The sequence below is a fragment of the Cebus imitator genome, unplaced genomic scaffold, assembly GCF_001604975.1.
Source record: "Cebus imitator isolate Cc_AM_T3 unplaced genomic scaffold, Cebus_imitator-1.0 Scaffold744, whole genome shotgun sequence".
Taxonomy (NCBI): Eukaryota; Metazoa; Chordata; class Mammalia; order Primates; family Cebidae; genus Cebus; species Cebus imitator.
This window is the reverse complement of record NW_016108059.1, coordinates 446,352-464,496: the sequence shown is the minus strand read 5'-3', so window position 1 is coordinate 464,496 and position 18,145 is coordinate 446,352. Positions and strand designations below refer to the sequence as shown.

The 18,145-nt window shown below is 36.0% G+C and overlaps 1 protein-coding gene and 1 long non-coding RNA gene across 4 annotated transcripts in view; both read right to left on the bottom strand.

Moving 5' to 3' along the window:
- Positions 1–1,525: 1,525 nt before the first annotated feature.
- On the bottom strand, positions 1,526–2,178 carry LOC108296841. Its single transcript, XR_001822000.1, has 2 exons — positions 1,825–2,178; positions 1,526–1,786 (listed from the first exon to the last, which is right to left on the bottom strand). It is a non-coding gene; the product is annotated as an uncharacterized LOC108296841 (long non-coding RNA).
- Positions 2,179–3,252: 1,074 nt separating this feature from the next.
- CEP120 (centrosomal protein 120) overlaps positions 3,253–18,145 on the bottom strand; it is an 80,769-nt gene continuing 65,876 nt past the window's right edge. For all 3 annotated transcript variants that reach the window (XM_037735187.1, XM_017519438.2, XM_017519440.2), the window contains 2 exons: positions 14,936–15,081; positions 3,253–5,122 (listed from right to left, as the gene is read on the bottom strand). In XM_037735187.1, coding sequence (XP_037591115.1) covers positions 4,888–5,122; positions 14,936–15,081 — 381 coding nt within the window. In that variant the 3' untranslated portion in view covers positions 3,253–4,887. The remainder of the gene's footprint in view (positions 5,123–14,935; positions 15,082–18,145) is intronic.

Genomic DNA, 18,145 nt, shown 5'->3' with positions numbered 1-18,145 from the left:
TTCCATTTGAAAGCTAAACTTCTGAGTCTTCACTTCAGCAACTTCGTATCTGAAGAGCCTACATCTGTAAAAACATCTCAAATGAAAACACTAAGACAACCCCCAGAGAAGCAAATAAAATGAGAATTAAGTATATAGCAGCCTTTCTACAGTTACATTCCTAACAATAGCAGATTGTAATTTGATGCCAGAGGTTATATAACAAAATCTAGTGATCTAGTTCTTTTGGTTTCAGTAGAACATTTAGGTACTTAAGCAATTCTGTCTATATTTCCCCATTTATGCCAATATGGATGGATTATGTGTCTCCCAAGTCCTGGAAGCAGAGGGCACACTGGCTAGGAAGCAGCATGACTGTACACTACAGCAAGCGGCAGAAAAAGTGTACAGTGAAACATCTAGGCTCCCAGGGATATGCTGTTAATATAGTTGCCAAAACACAAACGTCAAAGATGGATTTACATTTTCAGGTCATAATTTAAAATGACTTGGCCAGACTTTAACACTCTTACACAAACCACTTTATTGGTTAATAAGACCACTAGCCAACAGTAAGACTTACCTACCACCAAAAAATATACTAAGCCTAATTTAGGGTACTAGTAATCTGTTTTGTGTGTGTGTGTATTTTTTTTAATTCTGTCTCCAATTTAGATCAATAGTCTGGACTATTTGCCAAAGGTAAAAAACCAATTTTATTTTAAATTGTCATTAAGGATAACAAGACATAATTTTATAAAACATGAAGGCAATACAATTCTAAGTTTCAAGGAGCTACAATTTACCTTTGGAACTCAGGATTTAAATGTAGCCATTAGTTTTCACTCATTTCAGATTTTGTTAAAGCTGCTATAAACATTTAATGAAGCATCTTTGATCCATTTCTACAATCGAGGAATGACAAGATGTTATCTTCAGAAATGACAAATGACTCTTGTGCAGAAAACTTTCAGCATGAGAACACTGGGTAGGGAGATTTGAGGCAGAAGTTGAAGCAAATTTTTAAAAAACTGTAGTAAAATATATAGAACATAAAATGTACCATCTTAATTATTTTGATTGATTAATTGATTGAGATGGAGTCTCCCTCCGTTGCCCAGGCTGGAGTGCAATGGCATGATCTTGGCTCACTGCAATCTCCACCTCCCAGGTTCAAGCGATCCTCCTGCCACAGCCTCCTGAGTAGCTGGGACTACAGATGCGTGCCACCACGCTCTGCTAATTCTTTGTATTTTTAGTTGAGATGGTTTTTCACTGTTATCCAGATGGTCTCGATCTCCTGACCTTGTGATCCGCCTCCCTCAGCCTCCCAAAGTGCTGGGATTACAGGCATGAGCCACTGCACCTGGTCATCTTAATTATTTTTAAGTGTACAATTCAGTAGAATTATTCACAGTGCTGTGCAATTATTTCCATTATTCATAATCCAGAGCTTTTTCACCATCCCAAACAGCAACTCTGGATCTATTGAACAGTAATTTCCTGTTCCTCCTTCCCCCACGATAGTTTTGAATTTAAAGCAAACTTTTTTTTTTTTTTAAGTAAAAATCCAACAAACAGAACTCCTCCACTTCTATAGGGCCTGGGCAGCCAGACCACAGGTTCATAAACCTGTCAGTGAGGCCACGGGGGTGTGTTTTCCTCTGCACTTCAGCCATCAAAATTGTTTACATCTATTTTCACAGACCATATATAATCTTTTATTTTTTTATGAATTTAGCAAATATTATCAGAGTGCCTACATATGGCCGGCACTCTTTTAGTTCTAGAAGAAACTAAGATAGACCTGGTTGATGCCCTCACAGACCTCACATTCTGGTTGACACTGCTTCACTTTATCCCCAAACCCTGTAAACCATAGAAAAGTTTGCAATTTTGATGAGATACCGATGATACGACACAAGCTTTGTCAGTTACCCATTTTCAGTACCAGAATTGTTAGAGCATTATCTACTTTTCACTATTATTTTTAGTCAGTGCTTTACAGGGGATGGATACAAGAGAAGTTGAACTCTATTCTCAATGGTTCATGAATCTTATGCCCTTATGTCGGCCTTCTGGATCTTTGTATCATTTCATTCAACATCTGATAAAACATCTTATAGAAACCAGTAATAGAAAAAAAATCCCTTAGGTTTTCTAATATTTTCTATTTTAAATATCCAATTTGGGATTCCATTTATATGAATCCAAAATACGCAAATCCAGAGACAGAAAGATTAGTCGTTGTGGCCAGGTGCAGTGGCTCACGCCTGTAATCTCAGCACTTTGGGAGGCCAAGGTGGGTAGATCACGAGGTCAGGAGTTTGAAACCAGCCTGGCCAATATAGCGAAACCTTGTCTCTACTAAAAATTCAAAATTTAGCCGGGTGTGGTGGTGCACACCTGTAGTCCCAGCTACTTGGGAGGCTGAGGCAGAAGAATGGTCAATTTTAAAAATTAAAAAATTAGGTATTCCATCAAGCTAGATACAATGGTACTGAGAACATATCTTTTAAGTTCATATGTAGCTACCAGAGGGCCCTTCTTATAAACTATAAAAAACAGGTTAGTCCATTCTGAAGTGGCTGCAAACAAGCAATATATACTGGGGCAATCTGTGAACCCAGATTCAGGCTGGGCAGCATCTGGATAAGAAGTAGAGGAGAAAATCATCTGGTCAGATGAGACTGTCTCCCCATCAGCAAAGCCCCTAATACGTCCTTAAATTACTACTCACACATCTGCTTGAAGCAACAGGAATTCAGGTCCAGATAGAAATTACTAGGATTTATCTGCAAGGGAACTCCTATATTTATACAGACATGGTATTAGACATACCTGGTAGACATTAGACACCCCTCCTATGCAGTACATGCCTGCCTTAAACATGGAAACTAGACTTTCTCCATGAAAAATCAGAGAAATTTTAAAGGTTAATCTTATTTCACCTTAAAATATTTGATACAAGGTCTCCTGTTATTAGGAAACGTATTCACCCAGCCATGCCTGCAACCCACTCACTGATTTAGTCATGTGGTCATACTCATTAAGTCCTAGGCAAAATCACTGTAAATACATTCTATGGCATTTACAAATGGAATGGGTATTGCTAAAAGGACTGCAGAAGAGTGTTAAGATTTCAGACTCCCCTAATTGTAAGAAAAAAATAGTATGTGAACACTTGAGGAAAAAAAAGGTCTTCTGCAATAGGAAAACTCAAACACTTTGCCCGCTCTGTTTAGAAACAAAAGTAACAGGTTGCTCAAGAACTCAGAGATGCACGCAATTATGATTTTATTTGTTAAATTACAATAGCCAAAAGAGCTTTACAGAAGGCAAAATAAACTACACATCCATTTTAGAAAAGTCCTTTTTGTTTCTTTAAATCAGAGGCCCCCTCTAGTGTTTGAAAACAGTCACAAGCAACACACAATGCAATTGAAGGTAAATAGTCAAAAAAATAATAATCTGAGGTAAAAAATAGCATTTTACCCCAGACCTTCCAAAACAAAAGGCATACTTCTGTTCCATTCAAGTGGCACAAAAATCAGTGAGAGAAAAATAGCTAATCATAATTAATATTGCAAATTCCTGCTATGATTCACAGATTCATTATCCTCTCATTCCGTAATTTATTATTTACTGCTGTTATTTTTTAGAAGATTAATACTTTGTTAATAAGAAAAAATATATATAATAAATATAGGGACTTTAATTTCCATAAAAAGAAATATATCTCATTTAAAATGACAAGAAATTAATGTTACCATATACCCTATTCTGCTTTGATGGAAGCTATTGGTAACTTCCTAAAGTATATACATAAATTTATTATATTTGGAAATCAGAACTTTTTAAACTACATATATTTTGAAATTCAACCTAATCTGTGAATTTGCTAAAACTTTTCGAGTATTCTGTAAAAGGGGCTAGAGAGCATTGCTTTGAGGAGAAATGTTGGCTCTGAAGAATATGATATAAAAGAACTCTTAGAGTTTATACAGACATGGCACTGCATAAATCCAATGACTGAATCTCGTGCACTTTTGAAAAAGACTGAAATTAGGGGGAGTAAAAAATGGTTGATTTTCACTCTATTTTTTCAGCTAATGTCTTTATGTGTCTGTTTCCATGTTCTATTACAGAGGGTTTAAGCTACAGCTAGTATTAGCATAACTGGCAAATAAATCTCTAATTTTAACAAAAGAAAACAATGCAAACTTGAGCAAGAAACCGACAGAGAAAACTATATTAAGCTAGCACTTCATGTTCTTAAAAATTATGAGTACACTGGAAATTTGAAAATCCAATAGCTCTTGAAACAAATTTAATCTGCATTAACTTTATTTAAATAAATGACCAATTTGTCACCCAATATGTCATATGGCTTGTCTGTACTGATCTTTCTTTTGAAACATATCACTTGCAAATACTGTAAGTTAAGGAAAAGAGGTCATCCAAAATGTGTTAAACTGGTTACAACTGGTCTCAACTTTAAAGACATTTACATTCAAATGGAATAGGACGCAGCATTTTTAAAGTGCAAGATATAATTTTTTGGCTCAATATGAAACATTGTAGAACTGGAAATTACTGTAGTAATTTCTCCTACAACAAACTTAGTGAAAAGCTGTTTTGAAAGTTAGCCATCAGATTATAAACTATGAAAAACACTGAAAAGTCATTTAAAATGGGTATATAAAATACAAATTACAAATAAAACCAGTATGGGAGAGGTAGCATAAAGTAAATAAGATCAAATAAATACTATACAATAACATACAAAATTTTGCTTATAAAAATTGAAAATAGCATTTTAAAACATCCATTTTCCTCACTTTTGAGGGTTTTACAATGAAATTAAAATTTAGACTTAGAGTCTCTATAAAGCTTTCCCAAATGTTATTAATTACTGGCATTGTTTTTTGCCAAAATCTCTCTGATCTGTCGGTTGAGTTCACTTATTATTCGATCGTCGTGATTATACACACCCGTTCTCATCAAAGTATCCCTTTCCTCTATTAGGCGAGTCAAATAATCACCCAAGCCTTCTTCCAATACACTGCCATGTGGGCCATCCTTTTTTCCACTTGCAATCTCTCTGGAATCCTGGTATTGTTTTTGTTCTTGTTGCCTTAACCTGAGAAGTCAAGAACAAATGCCACTCTAGCAACTGTGTTGGTTTTCTTAACAGCATAATTTAAAAACAAAATGATTCAATGGTAAAATAAGGTTTTAGTAATATTTTCAGGAAGAAAAAAACAACAACAATATTCCACTTGGCTAGTCAGAGTCTGCACATTTATAAAAGGCAACTTTAAAAACAATACTTGTTTTTCTAATTACAAAATACATAAAAACTGTAGATATTTTGGAGCTGTGTAAAGAAGAAAATAAAAATCAACTGTAATCTTACCCTAATTTGAATAATATTTTTCTTTATTTTCAAGTTTTAAAAATGCATATATGTACTTAAAATATGTATTTTTTTAAAAAAATTAATGATACTACATATGCAATGCTGTATACTACTTTTCTCATTTATACAGTAAATTTTTTTTATATCCTTAAATGTTCTTCTAAATGGTTTTATAATCTCTCATTTGGGGTATCATCATTTATTCATCCTTTATTATTCATCTTTAGGTTGCTCTTAAACCTTGTTATTGTTGTTTTGGACATACATTTAAAAACTTCATTCAACAAAAATTTATTTGTGCCAAACAAGCTAAGGGGATACTGCAGTGAGTGAACCAAGAAGAAAATTCCCTACCATTATGGAGCTTATGTCTCTAATTATTTGTAGAAGGTAAAATTCTATAAATATGTGTGGTTTCAAAGGGCATATGCATGTTAAGGTTTTATATGGATATCTTCAAGTTATGTTTGTTATCATCTCATTTGTAGATGAAAAAAAGAGAGTAGATGCTGACCTGGGATTTGGGTATTTCCAATAAAATACTATTATCAAACTGTCTTGAAAATGGAGCAGTAATAATAACACTTAGTATATTTTGTTTGTTTGAGACAAAGTCTCACTCTGTCGCCCAGGCTGGAGTGCAGTGATGCAATCACAGTTCACTGCAGCCTCGACCTCCTGGACTCAATGGATCTGCCTGCCTCAGCCTACTGAGTAGCTGGGACTATAGGCATGTGCCACCATGCCCAGCTAATTTTTGTATGCGTGTGTGTGGTGTATATATATACACACATATATACACACACACACATATATATATATACACATACATACACACACATATACATATACATATATATATGTGTGTGTGTGTGTGTGTGTGTGTGTGTGTGTGTATATATATGACAGCATTTCACTATGTTCCCAGGCTGGTCTCTAACTCCTGGGCTCAAGCAATGTGCCTGCCTTGGCCTGCCAAAGTGCTGGGATTACAGGCATGAGCCACTGTACCTGGCCTACTTACTAAGTATACTTACTAAGTGATAATAAGGCTAAGTTTGGACATGGAATATGTTTTAATTTAATTTAGAATGTGCAATTAGGATATAATTTTATATTTCTCTATAATAGTGGCTACAAAATTGTTTTAATTTGCAACAATTCCTAAATTTTGTCTTGATTATAAGACAAAGCAGTTAAGTCTAAGTCCCTCCTCTGAGATAGTCTTCAGAGGAAAAAAGCCACAGAGAAGCCAAAGTCCATTTCTGAATTTATACACAGGGTGAAGGGGAAGGAGAAAGATGTAGTGAGGAACAAATCCTGTTCTGATAGACCAGGATGGGCCCCAGAGGGTACACGACTGTTGGCAGTACACACTTTCATTTGCTCAGATGACCCTCTGAAACATGAAACTCCTATAATTCCTCATTAAGAAAGAAACTACAGTCCAAAGATACCAAATGTCTTTATCTGTTCCAAAACAAAAAGCTGAAATGGTGCAGGGCACTGTACTCTGGGACCTGGGTGGGAAATGGAGTGGTGAATGAGACACTGGTACCAAGTCTTTCCAAGAAATTTGAGCAATTCATGTAGACAAGGAAGGGTAGATTTCTGAAGAGTTGTTTCCTCTATGCTAATTCTTACAGCTGCCTTGTAAGATGAGGTCCTCTAGGTAAATTAATGACACGCGATGTTAAACAATGTACAAGAAAATTAACCATTTCCCTTCTGTGCGTCATCTATCTATACATGTAGGACAAATGCAATTTTTGCACAACTGATAGATCATCTCTACCAAATCTTTAATAAATGCAATTATTAGTCAAGATCACAATAGAATTTTAGGACCTGATAGCTGAAGAAGCCCATAAAGTTGTTAAAGGAAACTTTTAGAACATTCCTGACAACTGCTGCTCTGGACTCTACAAGCACACTCTCTGCTACTAGGAACATACTACTTTGTAGAACTGCTCTAACTAGAAAGTTCCTTCTTATACTGAACTTGGTATGCCTCTTTACATTTTCAATTGGCTATGATACTGCCTAAGAGGAGAAGCCCATTTACTTCTTAATATGGTAGCCCTCCAGATATCTGAAGACAGCTATCGACCACTTTTCCCAAGAGTTCTCCAAGTTCAATATCCCTCACTCTCCTAACCACTTCTTGGATGGCATGATATATTGCCCCTTACTGACCTGGTCATATTCCATTAGAAGCTCTCTAGGTAGCTGATTTCCCTTAAATTGTGTTGCACATTGGTAAGAACATCCAGAGGTGATTTACCAGCACTGAATACTGAACACTACTTCTATGAATGTCCCTAACTGCACTGACTCTTTGGCAGCCAAATCAAACAATTATTAGTGGCCACATACATCTTCCTGAGCTGTTTCACATGAACTGTTTTATGTCTTATCTATCACTTAAGTGATTTTTCTTACTGCTTATACACAGGATTCTGCTTTTGTCCTCTCTCTATATATTATATATATTATATTTTAAGCTCTGTGGTACATATGCAGAATGTGCATGTTTTTTACATAGGTATACATGCGCCATGGTGGTCTGCTACATACATCACCACTTTGTCTACATTATGTGTTTCTCCTAATGCTATCCTTCCCCTAAACCCCCAGCCCCGAAAGGCCCCAGTGTGTGATGTCCCCCTCCTTGTGTCTTCATGTTCTCATTGTTCAACTCCCACTTATGAGTGAGAACATGCGGTGTTTGGTTTTCTGTTCTTGTGTCAGTTTGCTGAGAATCATGGTTTCCAGCTTCATCCATCTCCCTGCAAAGGACACGAACTCATCCTTTTTTATGGCTGCATAGTATTCCATGGGGTAAATGTGCCACATTTTAACTAGTCTATCCTTATGGGCATTTGGATTGGTTCCAAGACTTTACTATTGTGAACAGTGCTGCAATAAACATATATGTGCATGTGTCTTTATAACAGAATGATTTATAATTCTTCAGGTATATACCCAGTAATGGGATTGCTGGATCAAATGGTATTTCTAGTTCTAGATCCTTGAGGAATTGCCATACTGTCTTCCACCATGGTTGAACTGATTTATACTCCCACCAACAGTGCAAAAGTGTTCCTATTTCTCCACATCCTCTCCAGTATCTGTTGTCTCCTCACTTTTTTAATGATCAGCACTCTAACTAGCATGAGATGGTATCTCATTGTGGTTTTGATTTGCATTTCTCCAATGACCAGTGATGATGAGCTTTTTTTCATTTTTTGTTGGCTGCATAAATGTCTCTTTTTGAGAACAGTCTCTTCATGTCCTTTGCCAACTTTTTAGTGGGGTTTTTTTTTCTTGTAAATTTGTTTAAGTTCTTTGTAGATTCTGGATATTAGCCCTTTGTTGGATGGAGACATTGCAAAAAATTTTCTCCCCCTCAGTAGGTTGCCTGTTCACTCTGATGATAGTTTCCTTTGCTGTGCAGAAGCTCTTTAATTTAATTAGCTGCCATTTGTCAATTTTGGCTTTTGTTGCCATTGCTTTTGGTGTTTTAGTCATGAAGTCTTTGCCCATGCCTATGTCCTGAATGGTATTGCCTAGGTTTTCTTCTAGGGTTTTTATGGCTTTTGGTCTTATGTTTAACTCTTTAACCCATCTTGAGTTAAAAGACTCATCTTGAGTCACAGTTCGCTGCAACCTCGGCCTCCTGGGCTCAGTGGATCTGCCTGCCTCAGCCTTCCGAGTAGCTGGGACTACAGGCACATGCCACAATGCCCAGCTAATTTTGTGTGTGTGTGTGTGTGGGGGGGTAGTTTTGCAGAGATGGCGTTTCACTATGTTTACCAGGCTGGTCTCTAACTCCTGGGCTCAATGGATCTTTAATCCATCTTTAATGCAAGATGGATTAAAGACTTAAACTGTATAGAGTGTAAGGAAGTGATCCAGTTTCAGCTTTCTGCATATGGCTAGCATTTATTAAATAGGGAATCCTTTCCCCATTGCTTGTTTTTGTCACTTTTGTCAAACATCAGATGGTTGTAGATGTGTGGCATTATTTCTGAGGCCTCTGTTTTGTTCCATTGGTCTGTATATCTATTTTGGTACCAGTATCATGCTGCTTTGATTACTGCAGTCTTGCAGTATAGTTCGAAGACAGGTAGCATGATGCCTCCAGCTTTGTTCTTTTTGCTTAGGATTGTCTTGGCTATGTGGGCTCTGTTTTGGTTCCATATGAAATTGAAAGTAGTTTTTCCTAATTCTCTGAAGAAAGTCAATGGTAGCTTGATGGGGATAACATTGAATCTATAAATTACTTTCACAATATTGATTCCTCCTAACCATGAGCATGGAATGTTTTTCCATTTATTTGTGTCCTTATCTCCTTGAGAAGGGGTTTTTAGTTCTCCTTTGAAGAGGTCCTTCACACCCCTTGTAAGTTGTATTCATAGGTATTTTATTCTCTTTGTAGCAATTGTGAATGGGATTTCACTCATAATTTGGCTGTTTGTCTGTCACTGGTGTATTGGAATGCTTGTGATTTTTGCACGTTGATTTTGTATCCTAAGACTTTGCTGAAGTTGCTTTTCAGCTTAACTAGATTTTGGGCTGAGATGATGGGGTCTTCTAAATATACAATCATGTTATCTGCAAACAGAGACAATCTGACTTCCTCTTTTCCTAATTGAATACCCTTTATTTCTTTCTCTTGCCTGACTGCCCTGGCCAGAACTTCCAATACTATGTTGAATAGGAGTGATGAGAGAGGGCATCCTTGTCTCATGCTGGTTTTCAAAGAGAATGTGCCCAGTTTTTGCTCATTCAGTATGATATTGGCTGAAGGCTTGTCACAAAAAGCTCTTATTATTTTGAAATACATTCCATCAATACTTAGTTTATTGAGAGTTTTTAGCATGAAGGGCTATTGAATTTTGTCAAAGGCCTTCTCTGCATCTATTGAGATAACCTTGTGGTTTTTGTCACTGGTTCTGTTTATGCGATGGATTACATTTATTGATTTGTGTATGTTGAACCAGGCTTGCATCCCAGGGTTGAAGCTGAATTGATTGTCATGGACAAGCTTTTTGATGTGCTGCTAGATTCAGTTTGCCAGTATTTTATTGAGGATTTTCACATCGATGTTCATCAGGGATATTGGCCTGACATTTTCTTTTTCTGTTGTGTCTCTGCCAGGTTTTGGTATCAGGAAGATGCTGGCCTCATAAAATGAGTTAGGGAGGATTCCCTCTTTTTCTATTATTTGGAATAGTTTCAGAAGGAAGGGTACCAGCTTCTCTTTGTGCCGTCTGGTAGAATTCGGCTGTGAAACTGTCTGGTCCTGGACTTTTTTGGTTGGTAGGCCATTAATTGCTGCCTCAGTTTCAGAACTTGCTATTGGTCTATTCAAGGATTCGACTTCTTTCTGGTTTAGTCTTGGGAGGATGTAAGTGTCCTGGAATTTATCCATTTCTTCTAGATTTTCTGGTATATTTGCGTAGAGGTGTTTATAGTATTCTCTGATGGTAGATTGTATTTCTGTGGGATTGATGGTGATATCCCCTTTATCATTTTTTCTATATCTATTTGATTCTTCTCTCTTTATTAATCTGGCTAGCGGTCTATCTATTTTGTTGAACTTTTCAAAAAACAAGCTCCTGGATTCAATGATTTTTTTGAAGGGATTTTTGTGTGTCTGTCTCCTTCAGTTCTGCTCTCATCTTAGTTATTTCTTGTGCTAGCTTTTGCATTTATTTGCTCTTGCTTCTCTAGTTCTTTTAATTGTCATGTTAGGGTGTTGATTTTAGATCTTTCCTGCTTTCTCTTGTGGACATTTAGTGCTATAAATTTCCCTCTATATGCTGCTTTAAATGTGCAGAGATTCTGGTATGTTGTGTTCATTCTCATTGGATTCAAAGAACACCTATTTCTGCCTTCATTTCGTTATTTATCCAGCAGTCATTTAGGAACAGATTGTTCAGTTTCCATGCAGCTATATGGTTTTGAGTGAATTTCTTAATCCTGAGTTCTAATTTTATTGCATTGTGGTCTGAGAGACTGTGTGTTGATTTCCATTCCTTTGCATTTGCTGAGGAGTGCTTTACTCTCAATTATATGGTCAATTTTAGAATAAATGTGATGTGGTGCTGAGAAGAATGTAAATTCTGTTGATTTGGGGTGGAAAGTTCTGTAGATGTGTATTAGGTCCACTTGGTCCAGAGCTGAGTTCAAATACTGGATATCCTTGCTAATTTTCTGTCACATTGATCTGTCTAATAATGATAGTGGGGTGTTAAAGTCTCCCACTACTATTGTGTGGGAGTCTAAGTCTCTTTGTAGGTCATTAAGGACTTGTGTTACGAATCCAGGTGTTCCTGTATTGGGTGCATATATATTTAGGACAGTTAGCTCTTCTTGTTGCATTGATCCTTTTACCATTATATTATGCCCTTCTTTATCTCTTTGGTCTTTGTTGTTTTAAAGTCTGTTTTATCAGAGAGTAGGATTGCAACCCTTGCTTTTTATTTGCTTTTCTTTTGCTTGGTAAATCTTGCTCCCTCCCTTTATTTTGACCCTATGTGTGTCTTTGCATGTGAGATGGGTCTCCTAAATACAGCACACCAATAAGTCTTGGCCCTTTATCCAATTTGCCATTCTGTGTCTTTTAATTGGGGAGTTTAGCCCATTTACATTTAAGGTTAATATTGTTATGTGTGAATTTGATCCTGCCATTATGATGCTAGCTGTTTATTTTGCTCGTTAGTTGATGCAGTTTCTTCAAAGCTACAATGGTCTTTATAATTTGGTACGTTTTTGCAGTGGCTGGTACCAGTTGTTCTTTTCCATATTTAGTGCTTCCTTCCAGAGCTCTTGTAAGGCAGGCCCCGTGGTGACACAATTTCTTAGCATTTGCTTGTCTGTAAAGGATTTTATGTCTCCTTCACTTATGAAGCTTAGTTTGTCTGGATCTGAAATTCTGGGCTGAAAATTATTTCCTTTAAGAATGTCGAATATTGACCACCACTCTCTTCTGGCTTGTAGGGTTTCTGCTGAGAGATCTGCTGAGTCTGATGGGCTTCCCTTTGTGGATAACCTGACCTTTCTCTCTGGCTGCACTTAGCATTTTTTCCTTGATTTCAACCTTGGTCAATCTTACGATTATGTGTCTCGGGACTGCTCTTTTTGAAGAGTATCTTTGTGGTGTTCTCTGTATTTCCTGAATTTGAATGTTGGCCTGCCTTGCTAGTTTGGGGAATTTCTCCTGGATAATATCCTGAAAAGTGTTTTCCAACATGGTTCCATTCTCCTCGTCATTTTCAGGTACACTGATCAAATGTAGATTTGGTCATTCCATGTAATCTCGTATTTCTTGGAGGATTTGTTCGTTTCTTTTCACTCTTTTTTCTCTAGTCTTCTTGCTTCATTTCATTGAGTTCATCTTCAATCTCTGATATCCTTTCTTCTGCTTGATCGATTTGGCTGTTGAAGCTTATGTATGCTTCATTAAGTTCTTGTGCTGTGTTTTTCAGCTCCATCAGTTTGTTTATGTTCTTCCCTTAACACACTATTCTAGTTAACAATTTGTCTAACCTTTTTTCAAGGTTTTTAGCTTTCTTGCATTGGGTTAGAACATGCTCTTTTAGCTTGGAGAAGTTTGTTATTATCCACCTTCTGAAACCTGCTTCTGTCATTTCATTAAAATCATTATCTATCCAGTTTTCTTCCCTTGCTGGCGAGGAGTTATGATCCCTTAGAGGAGAAGAGGCATTCTGGTTTTTGGGATTTTCAGCCTTTTTGGTCTCTAATATATTTAATCTTGCTGGTTTCACTTCTCTCAGAAGCATAATTTATTAATTAATATTTATTAAGATAATATTTAGTAATATTCAATTGTGTATGATCTATGAATTTGATAGGCAATATGGATATCTTTAAGCCACCAAAACAGTACTTATCAAACAGCAGGAGCTAAATAGATACTTGCTAAACTGGAACCAAAAAAGTGCTAAATATGACAGCAAAATTTTAGAAGGCAAGGAAATTACAATTCATTAATTTGTAATATCTTCCAAGTCTACAACATTGTAGATACCAAGTAAGTATTTGCTGAATAAATGAGAATAAAAGTACCATGGATTGAGCCCTGTTAAGCATAGTACTTAGAGCTGACCTTTTACAACTGGTATTTCTTCAATTATCTTTTAAATACAGTTTTAATTCAGCTAGGAACCCACTTAATATAGTGATCACATTTTTCTCTACTTCATACATGGAGACAATCATAAGACACCATGTCAAATGTAATGTGTATGCTCTGAACTGTGTTCCTGCTAAATTCACATGCTGAAGCCCTAACCTCCAATGTGATGGTATTTAGAGATGGACCTTTGGGAGATAATCAGGTTTAGATCAGGCCATGAGGGTGAACTCTCATCATGGGATTAGCGCTCTCGTAAGAAGAGACACCAGAGAGATGACACAGTGAGAAGGTGGCCCTCTAAAACCAACCACACTGGCACCATGATCTTTGACTTCTAGCCTCTAGTACGGTGAGAAAATAAACTTCTGTTTAAGCTACCCAATCTATGGAATTTTTTTAAATCAGTCCAAGTTAACTAAAACTGCACTTTCCTCAAACAAAAATATACTAGACCCTCGATAAGCTAAGCTAAAAAGTCTTCTCCCAAAACCACCCTCCAAAAAGACTAGAGCTCATTTTTATGCTGCTTCTTTGTGATTACTTTTCTAACATGAAACACTGTTGAAGCTGTGATTACGATGAACACAGCACTCAGAGAAGCCCAATGTAGCATAGTAGTTAAAAATACAGTCTCTGGAATCAGATCCGAACTCCATATGACTTTGAATAATCTTAAATTTAAGCTTTAATTTTCAATCTCTTCATCTCTAAAATAGTGAAAATATCTTTCTCACAAAGTAGCTTTGAAGATTTTAAAAAAATGAGCTGAGCAATGTAAGACATTTAAAACAGCTCTTGACACAAAGTATGGGCTCACTAAGAGCTAATGTGACAGATATTAATAATATAACTAAATTTGAAATTTCTTATACTTTATATAATTCAAGACTCAGTTTAATAGTAGCAATAATCCTGAAATCATCACACAAAAATAAATTTTAAAGTACTAATCCTATAAATGGACACAGGAGAGCTGAATGGACTTTCCATAGCTGTATTCATAGCAAAAAAAAAAAAAAAGTTTAATGATCTTTGTCATAGATTTTCTTTTCTTTCTCTTAAAATTTGACACAAGGTCTCACTCTGTCACCCAAGCTGTCGCCAAGCTGGAGTGCAGTGTGACTTGATCATAGTTCACTGCAGCCTGGAACTCTTGGGCTCAAAGGATCCTCCCACCAGCCTCTCAGAGTGCTAGGATTACAGGCATGAGCCACAGTGCCCTGCTGCCATAGATTTTCTATTGTATATGTCTGCTACATTTTATATATTTTTATATATGATTTACTTTATCCTTGGGAGACCTGAAGTTGTACCTTCCCTGAACCAAACTTTAGTTTTTGAAAGAAACACTCTTTTAGTTATAATACCTGTTCAATTCATTTCTTATATCCAACAATTCTTGCTGCTCAGTTTTTACTGTATCTTTTTCCTCGGCAGCCAGGTAACGAAGTCTCATCTGTTCCAATTCTTCCTGCTGTTTTTTAAGACGAGCCATTTGGCTTTCTTGCTCCCTCTTGAAAGAAACAAAGAAACAAGTCATATACCTAACATTAGGAACAAATACTTCATCTGATTTGCCTTATGATTATAATCCTATTTGACAACACCCATGATATAGCCACACACTATCAATTTTTTTTTTTTTTTTTTTTTTTAGTACAAAGTCTCACTGTCTTGCCCAGGCTGGAATGCACTGGCTATTCACAGGAGCAACCAAGAACACTAGGGCCTCAGACTGCTAGGTTCAAGGAATCCTCCTGCTTCAGCCTCAGGGCCCAAGTGAGCCCAGGGAATGTGCCAACCCTTGCACTGCTAATTTTATGAGTTACATATTATCCAGAAATACCCAGGTAAGTTTTCTCTAAACACTCTGTTACTTCTTTTACTATAAGTCATAATCCTTCATCAATCAGTGATTGATATTAGCTGAATATCACAGGACAAAGAGGCTGCTGTCAATACAATGAACTGCCAAAAGGCTAGTGGTAAGAGCAGCACCTGAGAAAACCATTATACAAGGATGTACCTAGAAAAATTCAATAATTGTCCCTGCACAAACTGCTAATTTCACTCTCACTTCAGTAAATATGCCTCTCCACTCTGTTCTCCAGGCTCACATAAAAACCTATGCACATATATTTTTAAACAAAAATGAAAACAAACAATACACTCTAGTTTGCATTTTTTAAATATGTTTAACAATTCTTCAGGTCAACAGATAGTCTTTTAAAATAAATGTGTAACACTCCACAGAATAGATATTCCATGACTTATTCAACCACTTTCTCAGTAACAGACACTTCTGCTACTACAAACAATGCTGTAATAGGACACCCTGTCATCTATTACACAGTCAGCTCAGGAATCCTTAAATCATTTTCTTTTGTTTAAGAGAGAACCCCAAAGTGGGAGGGCTGGGTCAATAGGTTTTTGTTAACTATTTTTTTTAAAGTATTTATTTAATTGCAACAAACAAAAAACTGCCAAATGACAAGGTACATTTTGATATATTTTCACAAAGTAGTCCTCTCACATACCCATCATCCAGATCAGACTGCCAGAACCCCAGAAGTCTGTGTTTCCTCCCAGTCACTAACCACTCACCCTTTCCCAAAGATAGCTACTACCCTAATTTTAACAACAGAAATAAGTTTTGAACTTAATATATAATCTGTACAGTATGAATTTGTGTCAGGGTTCTTTCATTTAACATTGTTTTTGAGACTCGTTCTATGTAGTTAATTTACATTCTCACACAGCATTCCATTGAATGAATATACAATTTATTCATTTCACTGCTGAAGGACACTGGGCAGTTTCCAGTTTTTAATTATAAATAATGCTGATGTAAAGATTTTATACATGTCCTTTGGAATACATTTGTATCCATTCCCACTGGATATATACATAGGCTTCAAATTGAGTGGTCAGAGGATATGAGAATTACAACAGCATTAGTAAATACTGGTTTTAGTATCCCTTATCTGAAATGCTTGGGGCCATAAGTGTTTTGATTTTGAAATATTTGCATATACACAATGAGATGTTGGGGATGGGACCATCTAAACATGAAATTCATTTATGTTTCACATGCACTTTGTATACACAGCCTGAAGGTAATTTTACACAATGTTTTAAATAATTCTGTATGAGTTGTCACATAAAGTCAGGTGTAGAATTTTCCACTTGTGGTGTCCTGTCAGGGCTCAAAAAGTTCAGATTTTGAGGCATTTCAGATTAGGGATGTTCACAGATTAGGAATGTTCAACCTGTATTTCCAAACAGTTTGCAAAGTAGTCATATCAATTCATACTTCCACTTGAGCATTCCAGGGCCCTATATTCTTGCCGACACTTGGTAAAGTCATTTTTTTTTTTCATTTTAGCCATTTGACAGGTTAGCTAGCAGTATCTCATTGTGATTTTTATCTTGTACTGTTCAAAGACCAGTGACGTTGAATACATTTTAATGGTTTTAAGGGCATTTAGATATCTTTCTTTATAAAGTTCCTATTTAAACTTTTGGTACTTTACTTGGTTGTCCATCATCTGTTACTGATGTTTATAAATACTGGATAAGTCCTTTGTCAATTATATAAATTACAAGTATTTCTCACTAGTCTTTGTCATGTCTTTTCACTCCTTTAATGCTGTTTTTAATAAAACATCAGATTTTTCTGTCTATCCCTTTTTGGTTAGTGCTCTTTCCTATTTCGGACATTTTTGCCAGTCTCAGTCTTGAAGATATTCTTTTATGTTACCCTCTTAAGTTTCATTTTTTCCCCCATATAGAGCTCAAACTGACCTAGCAACATTTACTGAAAAACACCTCTTCTCTTGTTCCTTGGTAGTTATCAACTGTCACATATCACCTTTGTCCATGTATGTTTTTGTCCTGGATGCTCTAAACTGATTTATTCTGGCACTAACACTACACTGTTTTAATTACTGTAACTCTTGTAACAATGTCTTAATATATGGTAGTGTATGTTCTTCTACCTTTGGCTATTCTTCGAAATTATTTTAATTATTTTTGGCTGTTACATTTCCATACAAATTTCGATTTCTAAGGCTAAAAGAAAAACTTGCTGAAATTTTTATGATACTGAATCTACAGATCAATCTGGCCAAAACTAGTATCTTTAAAATATTGATTCTTCAATCAATGAAATAGTTTACTGCTCAAATTATGTAGATCTTAACTTTTGATAATAGTTGACAGTTCTCTATATGCTAAGACATATTTCTTTGATTGTACTGCTAGATATTTGATTTTAGATGCTAATGTAAATTGTAGAGCTTTAAAATTTTCACTTCCTAATTACCTGTAGTAGAGAAATAACATTGATTTTTTACATATTGACTTTGTTTCCAGCAAACTTGCTAAACCCACTTATTCCTAATAGGTCACTGTAGATACTTTTTAGCTTTCTAAATACTTCAGTGTTATCTGCAAATAACAGTAGTTTTATTTTTTCCTTTCCAAATGATACACTTTCTTTTGCTTGCCCTATTACATTGGCTAGAACATCTCTAATACAATGTTGAAATGGTAATAGAGGGCATCTTTCTCTCATT